General features: G+C 47.2%; 2 protein-coding genes across 2 annotated transcripts in view; one reads left to right on the top strand and one right to left on the bottom strand.

The window, feature by feature from the left end:
• Nucleotides 1-20,803, bottom strand: part of brm (ATP-dependent helicase brm) — a 63,005-nt gene extending 42,202 nt beyond the window's left edge. The window contains exons 1-9 of the mRNA XM_055064434.2: nucleotides 20,716-20,803; nucleotides 20,076-20,246; nucleotides 17,379-17,667; nucleotides 15,637-15,834; nucleotides 14,125-14,424; nucleotides 12,600-12,994; nucleotides 5,378-6,223; nucleotides 3,302-3,432; nucleotides 2,491-2,557 (exon numbers count right to left, since the gene is read on the bottom strand). Coding sequence (XP_054920409.1) covers nucleotides 2,491-2,557; nucleotides 3,302-3,432; nucleotides 5,378-6,223; nucleotides 12,600-12,994; nucleotides 14,125-14,424; nucleotides 15,637-15,834; nucleotides 17,379-17,667; nucleotides 20,076-20,219 — 2,370 coding nt within the window. The 5' untranslated portion in view covers nucleotides 20,220-20,246; nucleotides 20,716-20,803. The remainder of the gene's footprint in view (nucleotides 1-2,490; nucleotides 2,558-3,301; nucleotides 3,433-5,377; nucleotides 6,224-12,599; nucleotides 12,995-14,124; nucleotides 14,425-15,636; nucleotides 15,835-17,378; nucleotides 17,668-20,075; nucleotides 20,247-20,715) is intronic.
• Nucleotides 20,804-21,074: 271 nt separating this feature from the next.
• On the top strand, nucleotides 21,075-22,067 carry Ppcdc (phosphopantothenoylcysteine decarboxylase). The gene has a single exon (XM_050167948.3). It carries the CDS (start codon nucleotides 21,200-21,202, stop codon nucleotides 21,800-21,802), a length of 603 nt encoding a protein of 200 aa, XP_050023905.1. The 5' UTR covers nucleotides 21,075-21,199; the 3' UTR covers nucleotides 21,803-22,067.
• The last annotated feature ends 12 nt before the right edge of the window (nucleotides 22,068-22,079 follow it).

The following is a 22,079-nucleotide window of genomic DNA, read 5'->3' as shown; positions in this document are numbered from 1 at the left end:
GCTCTGCGTTTTTGAAGTGCACACGTCACCAAGCGCTGGAGGCAGGCACTCCTCTGAGCTACGACAGCTTGGCTTTTACACACTACTATAGCTTTTCATGCCGATAGTATAAGGTCACGTGACATTGTTCATCAGGCACTTAAAGTTGCAACCACCCGCAAAGAACAGCCGCTTCTTAAAATTCTGGAGACCAAGCCGAAACAACCCAATGCCATTCTCTAAAGTAGTTATAAAGTATAGTTGTGCATACTCGCGGCATCAGCATCATCAAAATGCGTGTTCTCCGTCGCTGGGCATTCATAATTCCAAACAGGAAGAGTGGACTTAAGGGCATCAAAGTGACATTAAGTTACACATCTAAATGTTCAGCTTGAATGAAAAATGTTATAAATGCGTACAACTGTGCTGTAAGAAATTTTAACTAAATTTTGAGATTTGAAAATATGGAAGACTAATTTTTTTTGGCCTCATGCAACCATAGTTTGTTTAGAGTATGAGTAAGTGATAGCCATATTTGGAATTTTGACAGCAAGAACTGTTTTACTTCATTTGCCAAGAAACTGTTATAGAAATGCATGAACTGAGCGTTACTTAATGTCATTTGGCGTAAAACTTTTGGTAATCTCGCAAGGCAACAACTGCAAGCTATGAAAAGCACTATAAATAGGCAAATAAACTGTCATAACACAATCTATGGTATAAGAAAAAACTGTCGATAGCCATTGCACTGATGGTTTTGCATCACTACTTTCTGTGCCCCTCGGAACAAAGCCGCCACACATTCGTAAAGTGCTTTTCGTGGGCTTCCTACAAATGAAACCATTTTATTTACTTGAGGCCACACACCACCGTCAAGAGAAATAACAGGTTAAAGGTCCACTGCAACGAAACTTGACTTCGGCAAGAATGGTAAAAAATAATAATAATAAATAAAGAAAGAAATACAGACTTTTAATTATTACCCTTTCAAATGCACCTTAGCAGACAATATGGGCATCTGGTGGTTAACTGATATGATGCAGCTCCCAGAACATAGCCTCCAAGATTTTCGACGTGCCACAGGCACCATCCAATCTCGGAGGTCATGCCCAGGAGAGAGAGAGGGAGAGAACCCTTTATTGAAAGGCAGAGAGTTTAGCCGTCGTATAGACATCGCTGACATGCTACTCTGCATAGGGAAGGGAATTGGGGAGAGAAAAAGAAAAGCAGCATGCTGGTTCTCAACGCTACAGGCACTGCTGCATATCTAGCCATAAGTAATCAAGGTGTTCTTTAAGTTTTGGTATAAAAAATGTCAACTACCAGGAGCTTATCATGACACATCCACTTGTATTTGCACAACGTATTGCAAGATGGCTGCTCTACATCTACAAAATCTGAAACTAGGCTGTTTACATGATTTCTAAGTTTGTCTTTAAGCTATATTAGTACAGCAGGCTTCCGTGGCCATCTGCACATACCATACATACTTGCATATTGGTTGTGCACTCCCCTCCCTCCCCAACTCATCGGCCATCAAAAAGTATTTTTTAGCTGTAATCATTGCGCCCTCGAAAATTGCTGCAGTGGCTGTCGTCTGCTTGTTCTGGCTCGTGATGATGAAAGTGTATGGCAGCCTTTGACTTTAAGCAATAAATTTAGCAAATAAAGGGCCTTTGTAGTTCCCACTTGCGTATAACCTGCCTTGTTGTTACAACGCAAGTCCTGTTTGGGAGCAATTCTTTCTTTGTTTTAACTTACAGTGGCTGGTGTGACATCCTCGATTTACAGCCACCTAGAACATTCTCTTGGAAAAAATGTCCCACGTAATTATCACACCCAATGCCCTTTCGTGAAAAAAAAATAAAAAATAAAGCACAAGCATTTTGAAAGTATAAATGTGGTATCTTGAGCCAGTGCAACTCCATTCTATGCCTGCTAATTTCCTAATCTCATCCCACCACCCAATTACCTTCTGCACTAGACTGTGTTTCCCTTCTTTTGGTTTCCCACTTTTGTCACTTTAACAAACAACCAGTTATTTGCTTTACTGATCATGTGACCTCCCAAACTCTCTTAATCATCCTCTTAATCTCAACAAGAATGTCAACTAACACTGTCTTCTCTCCAATCCACCCAGTCGTCTTGTTGCAGTCTCTTATTTAATTTTACAACCACCATTTTCCATTTCACAGCTTGTAGCACAGTCCTTAGCGCTGCTTCTCAAACTTCATTGTTATGGTGCATTCAACTTTTAGCCCTACTGGTTACTACTGACTGAACACGCTGATTATTTCGTACCTACCTGCTGTTAGGTACACATGCGCGCACTGGCAATGAACTGATGAGACAATCCCGATAATGGCCACCAGGATTCTAAGTTGGGCTAGTTGGTTTACATTCGTTATGGCAAAACAGCACGGATGACGAGATGGGCGAAATAGACAACACAATGGGCTGTGCATTGCCTGTTTCACCATAACGACAGTGAATGCCCACAAACATGTGTACCTCTGTTGAGTCATCGGTTTCACCCTCTTCCTCATCGTCACTGGCTTCTCTCGGCGCCACTTCAAAACTGAAAGAGAGAGAGAGAAATTTTTTCATTTCAGAGACGGTTACTGTACTCTGGAATTAGTGTCGGTGGTGACAGCTGTGCATGTTACTTAGATCCCAGCAGTTATTGCCATACCCAGTATCTACAATGTTACTGGTGACAGCTTCACATGTTACTGCATCTGCCGTCCTTCGCCACAGCTGGCATGCATTATTTGACCCAACAGAATTGTCAGAATTGTCGGCCTTCAAAATTTTCATGTTTCAAGCAAGGAAAATGTCCCCACAAGATCACATCGCTCAAATAGAAGGAAATATGCCTCTCTGAAAAAAAGAAGAAACCTACCGTGGTAAGATGTTCTGCCATCTCTGGAAAACGCTGACTCTCTGTTTAAGCGCGTCCCTTTAGGCCACTGAGGCTCAGCTAGTAACCAATATGTGCAAACAAATAGTTGACCCCTTACAAAAGACATTTGTGACCTGCTCCAATTTGGCTGCACTTCAGGCGGCTGCTTTTATAGAAGACAACAGCAGCGGATGGGCATAACGGGTGCATTGACATTTGGGAGCGACAAGGCATAGGATTTTCGCAGCAGGAGTTACAATGATGGTTGCAACTTCAATATGGCAAATACACTCGTCATGAATTGTGTTTTGGAAGACATCGTCTTTCTGTCTTTTTATGTCTGCCAAGAGTTCGGAATGCGGATATAAATACCGAGTTGGCAAAAAAATATACAGTACGATATGAATTTAATGTTCTTACCCTGGGTGCATTTCGAGCCATGTATCAAGCTGGCTTGCCAGTGGAGCATCTTTGCCTTCAATGACCTTGCCAGTTGCTGTCTCGATGACGTTGACCCTGAGGTCGCTGTGCTGTGAGCTTTCATCCACCATCTGTGCAATAGGCGGAAAGAAGACAGTGTCTAATGTCATTTTAGTAGTCTGTTGCTGTGTGCCTAGTAGCCAACGTAGCAAACAACAAAAGCACAAACTGCTGCAGGACACACTTCTGAAGGATATTACTGCAGTCACATATCCCTACTTAAATCATTTCTGTGAGCTGCAGAGTAACTTTAGCATGGACAGATACTGCCGAACTGCATGAAAACCTTCACAAAATACATCAGGTGAAAAAAATCTGCCCGGTTCATAAAGAAACACTGCATATAGTTAATGAGAAGAAAGAAAACAGAAGGGCCCGATTGTTATTTGTCATATTGTAAGAAGCCAACCCTAAAAAAGTTCACGTACACCTGCGGCAGAAAGAATGTTCCACATCTGCTGCCAAGGCTCGTGAGTGGTGGCGCTGGCTAACACTCCCAGGGTTAGTTCTCGTAGATAAAATAAACAGCCCAGAAAGTGGATCGGAAAACGGCGCCGCAGTAGCTCAGTTTGTAAGAGCGTCGCTTGCGTAATGCAATGACGTGGGTTCGTATCCCACCTGCTTCCAGTTGTCTTTCCATCCACTTTCATTTCCATTAATTTATCAGTTTTTAATTCAATTAACAGGTACAACTAATTTCTACTATGCTGTCCTTGGCATCTTTCTTTTGTTGGCTTCTGATGATATTACTACATATAGTTAAATTTTAAGAGCTGCTTCAGCTCACTGCATGGTTTAGAGCAGTCTGATAGAATGTAGGGTGGCCTCCATGCTTACGACAAGATTTGTCTACTAGTAGTTAGATTCATTCTTTTTTACTACACAAACACGCTCTTAGATCAGTATTCCAGGCTTTTGGCAATGCCATTACTGGGAAAATGCATCGATGAGGCACTAGCGGATAAATTTTATGTCTTCAGGCTACTACATTTTCCAGCATAATGAATGCACCCCCTCACTTGTCCCACCACAAAGTGTATTTTTTCTTTTCCTCGTATAATGATTGCGCATGGAACTTGCTCCCGTGAAATAGGACACACACGATACGATTTGGTGTTCAGTATGGCGTCCAACATGCCAAAACGACAGCCGGATCTGAGGTGTTTGGCCATTACGTAGCGCTACATCGGGCGCTCAGTATGCGACAAAAGTAGGTGACACGCGGTACAAGTGGGTGTCTGACACAGAGTGCAGCACGCCAGATCCTAGGCATTTTGCCGTGCTATGTGGCAGGTTGGACCCCTATGGTGCTGGGACCCAGGTGGCCGCAGGAAAAAAAAAAAGAGACACTCAAGATTTTACTCCGCATAATGAACGCACCCCAACTTAGTGCAAACTTGTTGGTAAACATGATGCGATCATTATGCGAGTAAATACGGTATGTCTTACACCTACTAAAAGACCAACATTTCTTCCAGCCATCCCCTGTTGGCCCTGTCCTGCCAATGATTCGTTGATAATTGATCAACTCCCACCCGTTGCTGAAAAAGCTTCCTAGCCCTATCCCTCTATCTAATCTCCCTGTCACTATGGACTGTATTTCTTTTCTCTTGGCACTCGTTCACTTACAAAAATAGACTACTGGATGCCTATTCCATGCATCACAATGCCTGCTCAACTCTATTTCATACTTTCAATCTTGGCTAAAATGTCAGCTAGCTACATTTGCTCCCTGGCCCTTACTCTTTCTAATCCAAAATATTCTTGTTGCTTAGCTCACTGGTCAGTTTTCCATTCCGTCGCTTGTTGCATGGTACATAGCACCCTTCCAAGAACCTTTGCTACCCTCCCCAGCTTCAGCCTAGTAGGCCAGTCAGGCATAATGCATAAGTTATATCCTTTATCAATTTGAGGACAAGCTCTTCAGTGCCCAGCCTAGGCTCGAAGGGGTTGTCGCAAAGTCCCAAGGAAAGCATTTGCGAGACAGGAATGGCTGCAGCAAATTCCCACACTCACCGCATCCATGGCTGCGTCGGATGACCCCGGTGGGCCGCCTTCCCCGCTTCCAGCCGCAGCGGCGCCGCCGCTCCCTTCCTGCTGTCCCTGCTGGCCCGGCTGCGGCTGCTTCTTCTTCTTTTTCTTCTTCTTCTCGCGCAGTTTCCGCCGCTGCTCGGCCTTGTGCTGGCGCACCATCTCGGTGAGGTTGTGGATGTACTCGTCCGTCTGCGACAGCAGGAAGGCCAGCCGACGGTCCTTCTTCTGGTCGATGAGCTTGCGGTATCCCTCCTCGTCCTCTGCCATGAGGCGCCGCATACGCTCCTTCTCGACACGTTCCTGCTCCTTCTTCTGCTCGCGCTCCGTGTTGGCGTGGTACGTGGCCACCGCCTTGTTCACCTTGGCCACCTTGGCCTGGACTCCGCGGTGGAACTCGCGGAAGTCCTTGCCGTGCTGCAGCACGGCCGCCAGGTACTCCTGGTGCTTCTGGCGGCGCTTGCGCTCCTGCTCCAGCTTCTGCTGCTTCTCGAGCTTCTCGGTGAGGCGGGCCTCGCGGAGGCTCTGCCGCTTGGTCCGCTTGTACAGCTTGGGGTTGAGCGAGGTCTCGAGGGTGGTGTCCCTGCGCATGCACTGCACCACCTCGGCGCGCAGCTGCCGCTGGAAATTGAGCAGGCGCAGGGCGCGCAGCTCGATCATGGCCTTGATGCGCAGGTCCTCGGGCAGGTTGGCCGGCAGCTTGGAGAGCTCCTCGATGCGGTGGGCAATGCGGCTCGTCAGCCGGTTCTCCTTCTCCTTCAGGACCTCGATGGGGTCGATGCCCTGGGGCTTGGCCACGGGTGTGATGCGGTTCTGCTTCTGCTGCTGCATCTGCGCACAGGGGCACACTTAGCGTTGCAACCCACCAAGATGGGCTGAGAGCAAGCGATTGCGCATCCACTGCGCACACATGCACACACACGTGTCCATGTGAACAAGCCTAACAAATGGGTCTAATGGGAGTCATGCTCTCACTACTACTACTCTAGGACCCTAGTCTGTGTACACGTAGTTCGTAATTTTTGTCTTATGAAAAAAATATAATTTTTCAGTTCTCTCAAATGTAGAAACAGTAAATTTGGTTAACTTAGCTATGTCACGCTAAATAACGCTAGAAAACAAGGACAGTACCAAGTAAAACCTAGAGTGCTATTCTGGATGCTGCAAAATTCTGTCACATTGCTAAATTCCACCCAGTTTGGGTTTGGGCCAATCAGAGTGGGTGGGGCCATGCTTGGAGTCATTCGGAGCTGATAAGGTTGCACAATATGATGGAGTTTGGCAGCCTCCAGAGCAGCGCCTCAGATGGAGCCTCGAACGAAACCACATGCTTAAGGTTTCACACTGAGAAGCTGAAAATTGTAACGAGATGATAGCACTCACTTTACACTGAAACACAAAGAAACATGCCAAAGAGCAGCCCCTTCACTTCAGTGCCGTCTACTACAGACACTTCTGTGGCCAGCCTTTGCAACAATTCCCCCTTTTGTCTTTTGACCCTTTCTTCTCTCTTTTTATCACCACTCACATGGTGCCATTATTGCCACCACTTGGTGCAAAATATAGTGAGAAATCAACAGAGCTGAAGCGAACGAATCCTAGTGAGAAACAGGCCTTGCACTTCCCGCCCAGATGCAGATGCTGAAATCGAGATGTGGACGCCCTGAAGTGATGAGTCACTGTGGCAAACAATGCCATTAATAAGTTGACGAAAGAAGAGTGAGAATACCACGTAATGACAGAACATGTTCAAACATGCACTGATGCGAGAATCAAATCAGCAAGGAGGAAAATGAAGAGTGTAGTCAGTGGCACATGGAAGAACTAGGTTACTCTAGGAAAGTGTGAGAGGCCACTTCCGAGGATGGTTTAAAAGCCAAAGATCTAAAAATAAAATAAAATTGGACAAAAGATGGGTGAAAGATGGGACAAAAGTGGGATCAAGCTAAAAATAAAATAAAATCTGGTGAAAGATGGGAAAAAAGTGGGATCAAGCTACCAAAAGATGAAGAAGTCTACTGTAACAGTCCTACACTCCATACAAACCTTTTCTTGCTGCTAACGTAGCATTAACTACTAACACATGACTAGCTTGCATGTCGTGTGCACTTCCTGCTGGCTGGCCTTTCTTTCGCAATCACAGTAGAGCTCCAGAACAGCGATAAGATGCAATAAATGGTCTGACAAGGAACTCCACTTATCTTAATCTTATTTCGTGTTTGACATTAAGATAAGGTAAGATCCTTCTCAAGCATCCAGCTGCGGGTTGTGAAGCTGAATGCAAATTGAAGGGCCCTCAAGGGTTTTGCGAAAGTGAAAATGCGCTCTATGTTGTGACGCCTTTCGTGGGAAACTTCGACTTTTTCCATTTATCACAACTTTAGCGTATTGGCAGTAAATCATTGCTTTTCCAAATGAGAGAAAGTTGTGCTTCTGTATGGAAGAATGAGGTGCCCGGTACTGTAAAGGACTTTCCTTCTTTCAGGTCACGGCAAATGGGTGCATGTGACAATTGAGGGCGTTTTTTCCCCCCCTTTTTTTTGTGACAAAAGACGGTTGCATGTTACAATCGAGGGCACGTTAGAATCGAATAAGTACAGTAAGCGTAATTAACCAAAAGAAACAAATATCTTGCGGAAGTATTTCCAGCAATACGGGGTTGAACACCACATAGAAAACTGGATGTAGGCTTCACTCCCAAGTTACCTATGGCTTCATTTGGAATTTGTACAAACAGCTCTCGTCATATGTGAACCACAGGTGCACATCTCATTTGCTTTACATCACGAGTGTGACACCACTGCAGCCGGAGATGTTGCATCGGTCTGTCTCCTCTCGCCGTGCTTTAAAACAAAAAGCGAGTTCCGTGCCAAACCTCTCTTTTCATATCCTGCGGTCCTGCTCTAAACCAACAAACAACACTTGCTGCCCGTCATTCAGTGTTGGCCCAAGAGGTTTATCCAGAAACTTCACAACTCGATACAGTCCAACCCCACTTTTAACAATATTCCAGTGCCACGAAAATCCCATCGTTATAACTGATAATTGTCATAACCGGGTTGTATAAAAAAATCAAAATAGGGGGATCGCAGAGCTGTTGTGAGAAAACTATAATGGTGGGGAGGCCAGTGCCCCTCCTTACCACCTTCCTCCTCCATTTGGCTGCTGACTGTATTCACTCGTTCAACTGCTTTCTGGGCACTCTGATCGTGTGCAACAAGCTGCAGCTGTCGGCGTTAAAGAATGGCACTGCTATAACAACTGCAAAGAGGGGTCACGGGTGGCAAGCGATATGCAAGCACCGCCGACGCATTGCTTTGCGAGAAGGAACGCTGAGCGAGACGGAACGCTGAGGCGAGATCGCCACAAGCATCTCGCCACGCACTTCTCACTGGCTTGCACGAGAAAACCCTATGTCTGTCAGCCTCGCATGCTTTACGCGAAGCTTGCCGACATCCTTCACCAAGGCATCCAGGTGCTCCACGTAGTGCAGCAGAAGCTTCCTCGCAAGAACGAAGCCTCGGAGTGACTGAATCATCTGGCGGGCCTCCTGTAAGGACAACGCTGAGGCAGCCCCTACCGTGTCATCGCTGCTGTTGTCGCTGTCACTATCCGATGCAAGCACGTTCGCGACGATCGCCTCATCGGTTAGAAGCACTCAGTTTCCAAATCTATAGCCGTGTGCATTCTTTTCACTGGTAACGTTGTGCATTGCCGATGACCCGCGGGCGGATCAGCCATCTTCTGTTTTGGCAGTGTCAAGCAAGGCTGAGAAACCACGTGGCTAGGAACAATTTTGACACAACCAACAAAGACGCACGCAGCCGATTAAGCTGTTTGCACAACTGCGCTGAATGAGAAGCTAGCGAGCAACATGCAAGGAGTGGAGTTAGCGCAGTCCGTTAAGGGGGGACGCGGGTTTTACATAGCGAAAAATGGCCAAAAAATCGATTTTTTGAAAATAACATTTTCAGTTTCTATAACCCTTTTTCTACCTGATACCCAAATATCATCACTGTAAACCACTTAGAAGTGCTCTAAAAAATTCGTTTTATCAGCCAAGGTGGCGAAAAATCTCGCGGAAATCAAGAAAGAACAGCGTTTTTCACGCCACAATATCTCCGGAACGGCGCGACCGAGCGCCGCCATCTTGGTCTCGTTGGAAAGCGCATTTCTCCGTCTTCAAATCTGCCGCTTCAGCGATCTCCTCCATACAGAAACAAGCGCACAAAAAGCAAATGATTGAGGGGCGTGCCGGAGTCTGCGATTGGCCGCGCCCGCCACGTGACTCCAGCGCGGTTCGCCATTGGTCCTGCGCTCGCGTCGTCTGCTCGGCTCTTTGCACCTCGTGAGTTTGACGTCTCCACTCGCCGTAATCTCGACGTGTCAAAGCGGGCGCTACGCGGACATCGCAGTAGCGTGGCCGATCCCTACGCTTGTGGACGTTTCAGACTCGCGGCTAAGCATTCCGAGCACCGGCGACGCGGACTTCGCGACCAAGATTCGCGCGCGGAATCCTCGGACATGCGGCTAAGCCTTTCAGCAGTCGGCGTTTCGAATTCGTGACAAATTCGTATCGCGCACGTAATCCTCAGAAACGCGGCTTAACATTTCGCGCATAGGGAGTCTCCGACTCGGCAATCATGCACATCGCGCGCGGACTTCTCAGACCTTCACCTAATCATTCTGTGCATCGGCACCTCCGACTGCGCGAATAAGCGCATCGAGTGTCGACTCCTCGAGCCCGCGGCTAGGAATTTGGCGCGTCGGCACGTAGGACTGCGCGAATGAGCGCGTCGAGTGTCGACTCCTCGAGCCCGCGACTAGGCATTTCGCGCGTCGGCACCTCGGACTGCGCGAATAAGCGCATCGAGGGTCGACTCCTCGAGCCCGCGACTAGGCATTTCGCGTCGGCACCTCGGACTGCGCGAATAAGCGCATCGCGCGTCGGCTCCTTGGGTCTGCGGCCATGCATTTCGCACATCGGCACTTCGGACTCGCAACCAAGCACATTGCGCGTTCACTCTATTATCATATTGTCACGATAGCTCGTAACAATATCTATCATACCACCCCTTCATAAAGAGAACCTCATCATGAGCTCTGTTCACTAGGCCCCTTGGGCTGGCACACACCTGGCTGCAGAAGTGATCGAGGCATCATACAAAAGTAAAATTCTGGAAAGCACCTAGCAGCTGCATATCTATCACTGGCTCTCTGATCCTAAGTTCCACACCCACTGTCAGGTGAAGATGACTTGGAAGGCTACTTACACTCAGAGCCTTCATTCAGTAACATGGTCAATTCTACCAAATGAAAAAAATGCCTCACTGATTGTAATGGAGACTGCTATCAATCAGGCAGCCTGCATGTACAACACTGGAACTATATTCATGCCCACACAGAGTTCTACACTTCGGTTTGAAACCCAGGCACCATGCTCTTTGTAGAGCATGGTGCCTAATAACGGTTCTTGTGCTAGTTCAGTGGCCAGTGTGCTATTATTTTGAGAGTGTGCAGTCACGCATTTAGTATGGCCATTCTTACAAAACATAGAGCTTCAAAATGATGCCATTTGTATTGCTGTAGATTCACTTCAGCAAAAGCTACATTTGTTTGAAACTTCAAATGCGTTTATTTCAGTTCGATGTTTTTGCACACTGTACTCCGCCTTACGGGTGTTTTTTCTGGGTTGTTTTTGGCCAAAAATGACAAGGGTGGTATCATTTTATTTGTATTGAAATGATCTGGGGGGTGATGCTATTTCTATTACTTTTGCACCATCATGAAAATTACATTCAGGTATAGTAATCACTGCTAATTAGAAAAAAAATGTTCATAATAAATGCAAGGTTGTTTTCTTGTCTGCAAAATGCTTCCAAATGAATAAAAATAGCATCACCCCCTACAGTAGGTCTTTAGCAATGGTGTCATGCATTTAGTTTTTGGTTTAGCAAGACGGAATCATCAAAAAGCCCCGTAACGAGTTTGAAATTAATTTGACTTCAGACCTCAATATTTTTTGAACTGCTACAGCTATCAAAAATCTAATTACAGATCTGAAATCAGCATGAAAAATTACCACAGGCTGTGGAGTTTAATAAAGATTCACCCAAAAATAAGAAAAAAATTTTTAAGACCCACCTCCCCCCTTAAGTGTTTCGGAGGGTGGCGCAGCGTAGAGCTATGGGTGCAGCCAATTCGTGTTCAGAATGGGTGTAAGGGCGATGGGACAGAGGCATGCGGTGGCTGTTGGAGCAAGGGCCATTGTGCAGCAGCTCGAATTTCTCATTTTCTTCTTTTATTTTCAAGGATGTTGCATTTCGCTACCTTTCAGCAGAAACACCCAGCAGCCAGACTTCATCGTTATAACTGATAATGCGGCATTGTAGCAAGTGGGTTATTTCGCCATGGAAAACATAAGAAGTTGACAATGCAGCAGTTTCTGATTGTTATAACTCATATATTGTTAAAACATACTGTTATAAGTGGGTTCAGCTTGCTGAAACGCGGCAAGAAAGAAAATTTTTCTGGTAGATTGCTTGGAGGCAGCACTCAACAGTAAGGGGTCAAGTGCTACGACCAGCTCTTGCCTGGCTTATTTCTCATTACTTAAGCAGGGCTACTTGCACTTCAGAGATCACCTCTTGACAGTAACTGCACTAAGTGACAACTGGCTGGGGAGACCACGCAGTGTACTCAATAGTCCAAATTAACTAGGGTCAAATGAACAGGCTGTTACTGTAATAGCTAACTGGGCTACCTTTTCGCGGTCGAAAAAGATCACCACGTTGCTAAAAAAGAAATTTAAATAATTTCATTCTTGATTCACATTATAAAATATTGATATTAGCATAACCATAGTTCTTTGTTGACATTACTGATATTTGAACTTCGATGGCACTGTACTTAAATGGTGGATTGAGGCCCATTGGAAGAAATGAGTAAGGGAGGTTAGGGCCAAGTGTGGCACTCAACTGACATGGCGTAGCACACTGCTCCTCGTCATCTGACATTTGTCGGCACCACCCTTTATTGTCTTGGCTAGTAAAGGCGACTTAACCTCACTCAGTGCCATGAATGCAAAGGAACGATGCGCGTTTGTGAAGTTCCATCCAACTGAATTCGTGTGGCATTCTTCTTTCGCCACAATGGCACGAGCATGAACTCTCATGAAAAATGTCAAATGAAGTGCTGCACCCATCACCTGCATCATGGATGGCATAGACGATGGTGGTCCTGTTCCGGGACTGCCCCTGGCATTCTGCGGTGGTGCCTGGCAACCGGGCCGGGGCCCTTGCTGCAGGGGCACCCCGCCCCCGGGTGGCCCTGCCCCAGCACCCTGGGGTGGAGGCGTCGGCGCCCCGCCCCCCTGGGACCCCATCATGGGGTGGGGGGGCTGGCCGTGCGGAGGAGGGGGAGGCACCCCCGGCGGGACGGCGGCCCCGGAAGTCGGTGCCACCGGCCCGTACTGGGGACCCATGGCGGCTGGGCCTACAGCACCAGCGCCCTGGCTGCTGGGCCCATACTGCTGCGGGGGGCCCCCCGCCCCCATGGGTGGTGCCGGCTGGGGGGACGGCCTCATGGAAGGTGATGGAGCTCCTGTACACAGAATGTTTCAACAAAACCGATGGTCAAATAGCTCAGTTTTGCAAGCAGAGAGCAACAGTACTGAATCTATGCAATGAACTGATTTTACCAGCGAAGAGCTTCGACCTGGGCCTGTATACATTAAGGCTTCATTTTCCATTAATTCATTCTTCCAGAGAATACATAGAATTGCTTGGGAGCCATGACACAAAAGAAAACAGTTCCTATGCTCCAGCTCTTTGCAAGAGCAGATGCCAACTGCTCGCGATGACGGACTTATGGCTGCGTATTCTTGTGCAAAGGCCACACCCTAAAATTTAGGCCAAAATATTTCACAAAAAGATTCTCCGCGACGGCAGCACGCCCCTTCAGCAAGCACACACCTCGTCAACTGCAGCTGTGCAACACTATTCCTGCGCAGAAATGCATGCAGGTGGTGCTTATATAGGTACAGGACAGCAGAAACATTTCAAATACAAAAATTCGCATGAAGGCTACTCCATATCTACACTTTCTGAAATTAGGCTTCTTGCGCAGTCTGAAATTTTGCTGCAGCTCACCTTTCACCCTGCCCAGCCACGATATTATCCTGAATTTTGACCATAAATGGGCAAATTTTTTAAGTACAGGAACTTTAACGGAAGGTAATGTAAACAATATTATAAGTGTTTATTTACACAAAATCTCAACAATTTACAGTAAAAGTGAAACTTAAAACAAAAATACAAGTAAACTAATAAATAGATATATATTATTGATGAGAAAATTCAAATAGCAAGAAAATTAAAAGCATGATCGATGGGCTGGGCTCACCCTCAGCCATTTTTACTAGGTACGTGCAGACGAGCCCGGCTCCGGCTCCTCCACAGCACGGAAGGAGTCAACGTCGCAGTGTTAATGTTGAGGCTAGTTGCTGGGTCATCCTTGGCTATGCTTACAGTGCAAGGCTTCATGTGGACAAAAGAAGAGACTAGGACACAGACAGCACGGCCCATATCCCAGTTTCTTCTTTCGTCCACATGAAGCCGTAGCTGTAGGCATAGTTAAGAGGTTAACCTCCCTGCCTTTCGTCCTCTTCCTCGTTTCCTTCGCACAACAACTCCAGCAGCACTAGAGAGACCGCACAAAATGGCCGAACTTACCTGGTGGCCTGTGCATGTAGGGTGGGCCCGGCTGGGGCGAACCCTGCGGGGTGCCCTGCGAGGAGCCCGTGCCCTGGGCGGCCATGCTGATGTGGTCTGGCACGGGTTGGTTGCGTGCCAGAAGCTTGTACGCCATGATCTGGGCCCGCAGCTGCGTCAACTGTGGTGGGCTCAGCAGCGACGGTTTTGTGCCGCCGCCAGCCGAGCTGGCGCCTCCCTCGGCACCTGGCGGCGCATTGCCTGCAGACCCGTTGGAAGGCGGACCCCCACCGCCGGGTCCTCCTCCACTGTTGTAACCTGCTGGTGAGCAGAACGAGGCAGATGAAAGCATGCCTGGTCGACAGTGCCGACCTCGCCCAAAATTGCACGCACTGCTTGCGACCACACCACGCTTGCAGACCCTCTCGTACAAGTCATGCAGTCAGCCATGTACTATGTTCGACAGTTCCAAAACTATTTGTATGCAATCTAGTACAATGTGCACAACCTTGATTGAGACCACAAGTTGTGCAGAATCGCATAAGTTAGCATCTGAAAAGCTATGCGAGGTTTTGAGGTGTCAGTTCAACATTCTTCAATTAGCTTATGAACTACCTCCAGGCTATTCTTGAAAACGGAGTGAGCTCGACATCTGATTCAAAGAAACCATGGTGTTTTCTTTCATAAATCGGTTGGCAGAATTTGTCATGTGCAAGTGAAAGGGTGAATCAGTCAGTAACTGCAACTCTGCGCAAATATAACACAGCTACAGCCTATTGAAAAAAGTAAGGCCAGCCAGCCGTGATCAGTAACAGGTAACTGACCTTTACTTTATTGTGATAAGCTGTACAAATATGTTATCTGATCAATAAATGTCCTTAACCTCTTAATTGTCTCATTATTTTGACCAAAAGTGACCTTATTCTGCTATTTTATGGCTTATTTCTAACTTTATCGAAAGCCCTTTTAATGCTTTTTTCTAACCAATTTGCTTCACGTTCTAAGCACGAAAAACCTCATTTTAGCTCTTCACTATGCAATGTTTATGCACTTGTCATTGCCACAAACAGTACAGTTAGAAATGAGGAAAAGGCACAATAAGCGCGCAATCCTAAAAATGCGATCTTCGAGCGTTGACAAGGTGTTGCGGTCTATGCAGTACAAAACAAAGACCGCAATGTCCGTGCCACTTCAGCACTGGCGAAATGGCTGCCATCTATGTTGCAGAATGTGAAGACTGAATCAATGCAGCTTTCGAGGTGCCGACAAAGTGCTCACGTCTATATAGTAAAACAAAAAGGAGCAAAATAACCGCAGATTTCAAACTATGGCACTGCGGCCGTCTGTGTAGTAGAAGAAAAACTATGTGGACAAACTGAGTTTGTCCAGATCGCTTTGAGAACAGGACCATTGCCATTGCAAGCTGAGCTCATACAAAAACACTAGGGTTAAATCAGCATCCTGAAATAACTTGCAGCTTTACCACGAAACTGCCACCAGTGGCCCAACAATCAAAAGCTGTGAGCCACTCACTCTGCGAGGATGGGTCGGGAGGCTCTGAAGCAACTGGGGGATGGTGCGGGTGTGGTCCTGGCTGGTGAGGGGCTGTGCTGGCAGCTGCTCCTCCTCCCTGCTGTGGAGAAGGGTATGGCTGCTGCTGGTAAGGGCTGCCACCCGCTCCGTAGCCGCCAGTCTGCTGTGGACCCATGCCGTAACCGTGCGGTCCCGGACCTAATGGGCAAAGAAGAGGCTGGCTGTGGCACGGAAATTGTCCTGTCCCAATGTTAGGCAAGCAACGTGCACTTTGAGGCATGATTGTGTTAACCCTGACATTGCCATTCCCGAGAGAAGTTGGTGCTAATCACGGCAAACAAAGGGCTTTTTCAGCTGCAAAATGTGCCTGGAACGTGTTGCCTATTTCCATACCACATCATCATATAAAAATGCACAACATATCTTTTGCTAACTTATGTTAATTTCTTTTATAAATGCCTATCTTTTACATTTTTTCTAGTTCGCAATATTTCTGTTGTACCAACCGTGTTGTACCTGCTCTTATAGTTTTTGCTAGCTAATGCATTTTTTTTTATGGCCAGAGTGTGTTGTACATCAACTGATCTATATTCACAGTACCTTACATTTAAAACTTGTTTACGCTGTGCACATTATTTTATTGTCCCCGATTAGGTTGTAAACCTTTGATGTGTTATACCTAGAGACTGGATGAAATGCAAATGCCTGTTTCTTCCCACGTGTCACAGCTGCACCTATCTAGTGTGTGAGAACGAATGTGGCTTAAAAGGTGGTTTATAGCTAACCTCACAGTGCCTATAAATGCCTCTTTCAGTCCTTTGTGCCCATATATGCCTATTTATGCTTTCAGCGACTGAAAATGCCTTTTTGAGGAGGCTAATTCTGTACCAAAAGTAAGTTCTTCTTTCACAAGGCCTAGAAGCAATGGCAGATGCTGTCGCTAATGGCAACGCACCTGCAAATGTGACCTACCAATTGTGGGCTCGCATTGCAATGTTTACTTATCTTTTGAGGTCCCCTCACCATCTGCCTGACGCTGGATAGCAATGGCAGAGAAAATGATCCTGAAAAGTCTGTTTCTTCAACAGTGGAGATGTAACTATGTTACACAGCAGGCGAGGATTTGAGAGAAAAATGCACAGAATTTTGAGAGGTGTGTGCTGTTGGCTGTAGCTTGGAAAGGGCTCTAATTGTAGAATATTGTGAACATTTTAATTGAACGCGTGCAAAAGTTCACTCGCACCACTATGGACTGTAGTTACGTGCAGTACCCTTCTTCAACAACTCCGCCCTTTCATGGTTGCGCAGAGAAAACCAGCCTATGGCAGTTCATCTAAAGCAGCGAGCTCTGCTGTTAACCCCACTCTTTGTATTTAATTAAGTGCATGTGAGGAGATACACACTGCTACGCTACAACGTGTGATATATATAAAGCAAAACCTTTTGCTTAGAATCAAGAAATAGTGATATAGAAAAAGCGCTTACGAAACAGTTCTTGTGAACAGTTCATGGGCCGTGACAGCTGCTACAGCACTGTGGTACAAGTTTAATGTATCCCATGTGCACTGCAGCAGCTGTTGAAAAAGGTTGTGCAATATTGCAGTCTGTGTTAAACAAGAAACAAAAGCTTTTTTCGCTCACAAAAATTTCCGGGGTTCACATAACAAACTTAAAGTATTAATTTCACTGCCCCCCCCCCCCCCCCTCCCCGTCCCGAAACGTTACTCATGAAAAGGTCTTGCCTGGCCCCATGTGCTGTGGCGGTGGGGGACCCTGAGGTGGTGGAGGTCCGTAACCGTGGTGAGGTGGTGGTGGTCCCTCATGGGGAGGCGGTCCTCCCATAGGCCCTGCCCCCTGGGGTGGGACAGGTGGCGGTCCCATGATGGGGCTGGGGACCCCCGAGCTGCCGCCACTGCCTCCAGCGGCGCCCCCTGGTGGCTTGCCGCCACGGCCGCCACCCATGCCCAGCATCTGGGGGTAGCGGGGGTCGTCTGGAGTCATGCCCTTCTCAGATTCCATGTTGTTGATGGCCTGTAATCATTGGTGTGGAAAGGCGGAGGGGGAAGAGTGAGAATGTTGTTAACGTAATGACAAGTGGCACATTCGAGACTTCACTTCAGGTCGAGTTTACTAGAACCACACGTGCATCTGATACAAAAACACATGTGGCAGACTGAGAATTTGAGGAAGGTTTGTTTTTACTCAAATTTTGCATTCAGAACACATTTTTTTCTTCCGGATCATACAGTAACGTTGTTGACTGGGAAAAACGAAAAATCACCATAGTGTGCAAACCTAGCCATCACAGAAGCAAGTTGCCTCGGATGTGGCCCGGTTTCATTGCCTGCTGGTGATGAAATTAAATGCCCTGACAAAACTGGACAAGTAGTGATGTGATGCCAAGTGTTTGAGTAAATGATGATGAACAAAATAAGCAATCATGTTGCAAAGTCCAAATGAAAACAAAGCAGCATTACAAAGTAAGTGTTTTATTTATAAAAAGAAGGCAGATCAATGAACCAAGGTTCAGCTGTAAAAAAAACTGGACTTTTTCTGTGCCAACTTTCCTTCAGAAAACCACCAAAACTTTTCCTTTTTTTTTTCATGACTGATTCTTTATTCATACATGACCGACAGTGCCATTAAGGCATTATTGCTGTGGGCAGATCATGACAGAGCACATCAACATTCCTGCAATAGACCACATTCACAGGTAGTGAATTCCAGTGACAATGGTTCATGGAAAAAAATATATATATTAAAGAGATACACTTTGGAAAGGTACAACCTAACCTTAAATGGATGGTCTTTAGCCAAGGAAACATAATGCGGGGCTTCAGCCAGTCTGATTTATTGTTATAGGGTGAGATAGATTCAATGTGAACCACTTTCATTTGTTTCTTTGCTATTTTGTTTATTATTATTTTTTCATGCTTTCGAGTTGCACACAGGCAAGATCGCGGAAACGGTCCATATGGAAAGCAATATTTCTTGGAACAGAACTCAAGCCTGCTTTTGTTATCCTACGTGCTACACATGACTGCTGGCCTAGCATGGAAAGAAAATCACAGGCAAAATGTTTTTGTTGAGTTGTGTCCAAGTTGTCAGAGGCTCTAAATCTTCCTCAAAACTGTCAGTACTAAGTTGAAGCTCCAAACACGAATCACAGGAGCTTTCCAGGTCTAACGGTTTATTTGAGGTGAAGAAACATCCAATGACGCCACGATTTCGGCACTGAAAATACGGCCGTCATCGCTACAGCTACTTCACTCTATGCCACCATTTTTTTAAACCGAGGAAAGGCAGATGTGTGCTTGCTTTCTGCCAACTGCATTCTTAGAAATTCCGAGAAGCTTGTGCCATTTAATAGCACAGCGTTTACACCAAAATGGTGACATTGGTGCCGCTCATCTGCAGCAGTCTACAGATGAAAGTATATCCGCTGGACAAGTGAGACTTGTCGCTGACATAGTTTGGAAGAAACGCCTAGACGAGTGCACCTCGTCCTTGGAATGGAAAGGATTAGGGAAGCCTTTCTTGGCTGCATTACATCTTGTGTTTGTTCACTAAGCATAAAGTAATAAAGATGAGTGAACCTGCACAACCATGAAAATTCTCAATCGTCATTGTACTACATCTTGCTTACACAACTTCGCAAGTTAATGTGCTATAGCATAAAGCGTTGGCCACTTTTGGCAACACAAAAATACAGAGAGCTGTCTGTGCAATTTGGTGCTGCCAGAGTGAATGCCTCAGCAACCGTCGTGTCATAAAAGGCTGGAGAGCAACTAGTCCTATGTTCAAATTAGGTTTCAAGCCGTCAAGTGTTGTTGATTCAGCGTGCTTGAGCTGTGGCTGTGCGGTATAGCGTGTGCAGCATTGGTAGTTAGAGAATGTGTTGACTTATATGTATGACAACAACTCTTGCTTAAATCTGTCGCAGACGTTTACGTCACCGAACACCAACGTTCGCAGTGCCAGTGGACTCTCTGTTAATCATTTTTTTCCAGGTATTATGTTTGACGTACTTGAAGGGAGCGACACAGGATACATTATTATGTCATTATTGAATCACCCACAGAGAAGCACCTGGTTTGGGACACGAGCTACCGAGTCCGCAACCCAAACTTTGCCTACGCACTCCTAGCAAGCTAGTTTACGCACGCGATGGCACCGTACGTCATGCTGCACGACTTTCGCTTGGAGGAAGAGGGGTACCCCCCAACACCTGCGCTTTATATTCGGCGGACTCGCCTCGCCTTTTACACCGCACGTAGCGCTCCAAGCACAGACGCATGTTTAAAACACCCGCATATACCTAGAATTAACCAGGCCACTCGGCTCCTCCAGCAACCGACATGGCTGCCAAAGTGAGGCTAGCCTCGGGACACGCTTGGCAACGCAAGCTTGCTTAGTGGTAGAAAGGAGACAGGGCTTACCCTTTGCAGCATGTGAATGTTATCGGACGGGTATCCCTGTTGCATGTGACCGTCATTCGTGTGCGGCCCGCCCTGCTGAGAAGGCGGACCGCCTTGGGACTGCGGCCCAGGCGAAGCGGACATCATCTCCTCGCCCGACGCCATGGGCGACGCTGGGAGCCGCCGCTCCACCTGACAACGAAAGCGCAGCATAAAAAGGCCCGTTCGAGACACCGACGTGCAGACAACAGCATTTAACGACAAGTCGCCACAGACGCAAAGCTAACAATTACGTTCGTGATGCCCAGTGGGAAACAGCCAGCGCGAAGGAACAGAGCTGGCCTTGCTCGACGAAACCGAACAGCGTAGACGCCTCTCGACAGCGACCAGCGCTAGCGCAAGACTTTTCACCCAGCGCACATAGGACAACTTTCTGAAGGGAGTGACAGACGTAGAGGCACGCAGCGGTAATAGTTCTTCGCCGATTCATTCATTAAAAATTGGTCGTTATCCTCGCCGAGAGCAAACAACGAGCGCATATCCTCCTCTCTCCGGGGGGTGCTCACTGACCCAACAACGCGACAGAAGTCAGGAGAAAGCCCCAGGAAAGACTAGAATCCGCGCTCAGAAACCTTCAGAAAGGCCGGAATTTTCTGTTTACCTGTCAAGCGGTGCGACGGCTTTCCGAAAGTGCCTGTTGACGGGTTCACGGAATGGAGAAACGCCGCTACATGGAATTGAAGCCGACAATGGCGTACTCGTGATGCAGCCCGATGCCGCCGCAAAAAACAAGGAAAAAAAAAAAAGAACATCGATTTGAGCTAACTAGACGTTTTGTGAGGCGGTAAGGAGTGTCGTAATGCAATGTAGAGACGCACACCAAGGAGAAATCGCAAAGAAAATTTATTAGGCAGCCAAAATCGCACGCAAAGAAAGTTTTCGCAACTTCGTACGAAACTGTCCGTCTTCTCATCGGCACAGCCAGGTGAATCTGCGCGGAGGAAATTTCCCAACAAAAACACAAAAGAGCGGCGGCGATAGCAGCAGCCGTGCGCGGCATGATGGAATCGCGCGCCGCTGTTAGCAGGAAAAACAAAGGTCGCGCAAATCATTCAGACCTAGCAGGGAGCTAGCGCAGAGCAAACATGTCCACCGAAGTCTCCACGAAGACTCTGAACATACTCATCGGCTGCACGGGCAGCGTGGCATCCATCAAGATACCCGTGCTAGTCCAACAGCTACTGCACCAGAGGTTCCAGGGGTACGCCGCCGTGGACCTGAAGGTAGTAGCGACGAGTAAAGCGCTTCACTTCTTCGAACGTTTAATGATTCCGCGCTCGGTGCCGCTGCTCGTCGACGATGACGAGTGGACCACTTGGCGGAAGATGTCCGATCCGGTGCTTCACATAGAGCTCAGGCGCTGGGCCGACGTTATGGTGATCGCTCCGCTGGACGCCAACACCATGGCCAAGATAGCGAACGGATTGTGCGACAATCTGCTCACCTGCGTCGTCAGGGCCTGGGACATGCAGAAGCCGCTGCTGTTTTGCCCGGCCATGAACACTCACATGTGGTGCCACCCGATAACGGTGAAGCACATGGCGATTCTGAAGGACCTAGGCTACACCGAGGTGCCGTGCATTGAGAAGAGACTCGCTTGCGCTGACCGCGGCTACGGAGCCATGGCCGAGGTGCCCACGATAGTGAGCTACGTCGTAGCAGCCGCCCTAGAGAAGGCTCAGCAGTAATTATCGTCTCCCCCCCCAGCTACTCGAGAACCGCAGCAGCCGCGGCACCTTTTTTTCTTGAACCCACACATGTTAAGTTTGAATGACTGCCATTGTTACTCCGGAAATACACGCACCAATCCGTTATCGTACTGCACTCGAGCACTTGTTTCTGAGGTTGTGATATTGCAGGCAGTGCAGCTACGAAGTGACACTGCAGTTTACTGCCGTTTTTTTACCTGCGTGATGCACATGTGCTGTGAAAATAAAAGCTTGCACAGCGTGACCAGCGTCTGTG

The sequence above is a fragment of the Dermacentor andersoni genome, chromosome 11 (genome assembly GCF_023375885.2).
Source record: "Dermacentor andersoni chromosome 11, qqDerAnde1_hic_scaffold, whole genome shotgun sequence".
NCBI classification, from domain to species: Eukaryota; Metazoa; Arthropoda; class Arachnida; order Ixodida; family Ixodidae; genus Dermacentor; species Dermacentor andersoni.
This window is presented reverse-complemented; position numbering and strand designations above follow the sequence as displayed.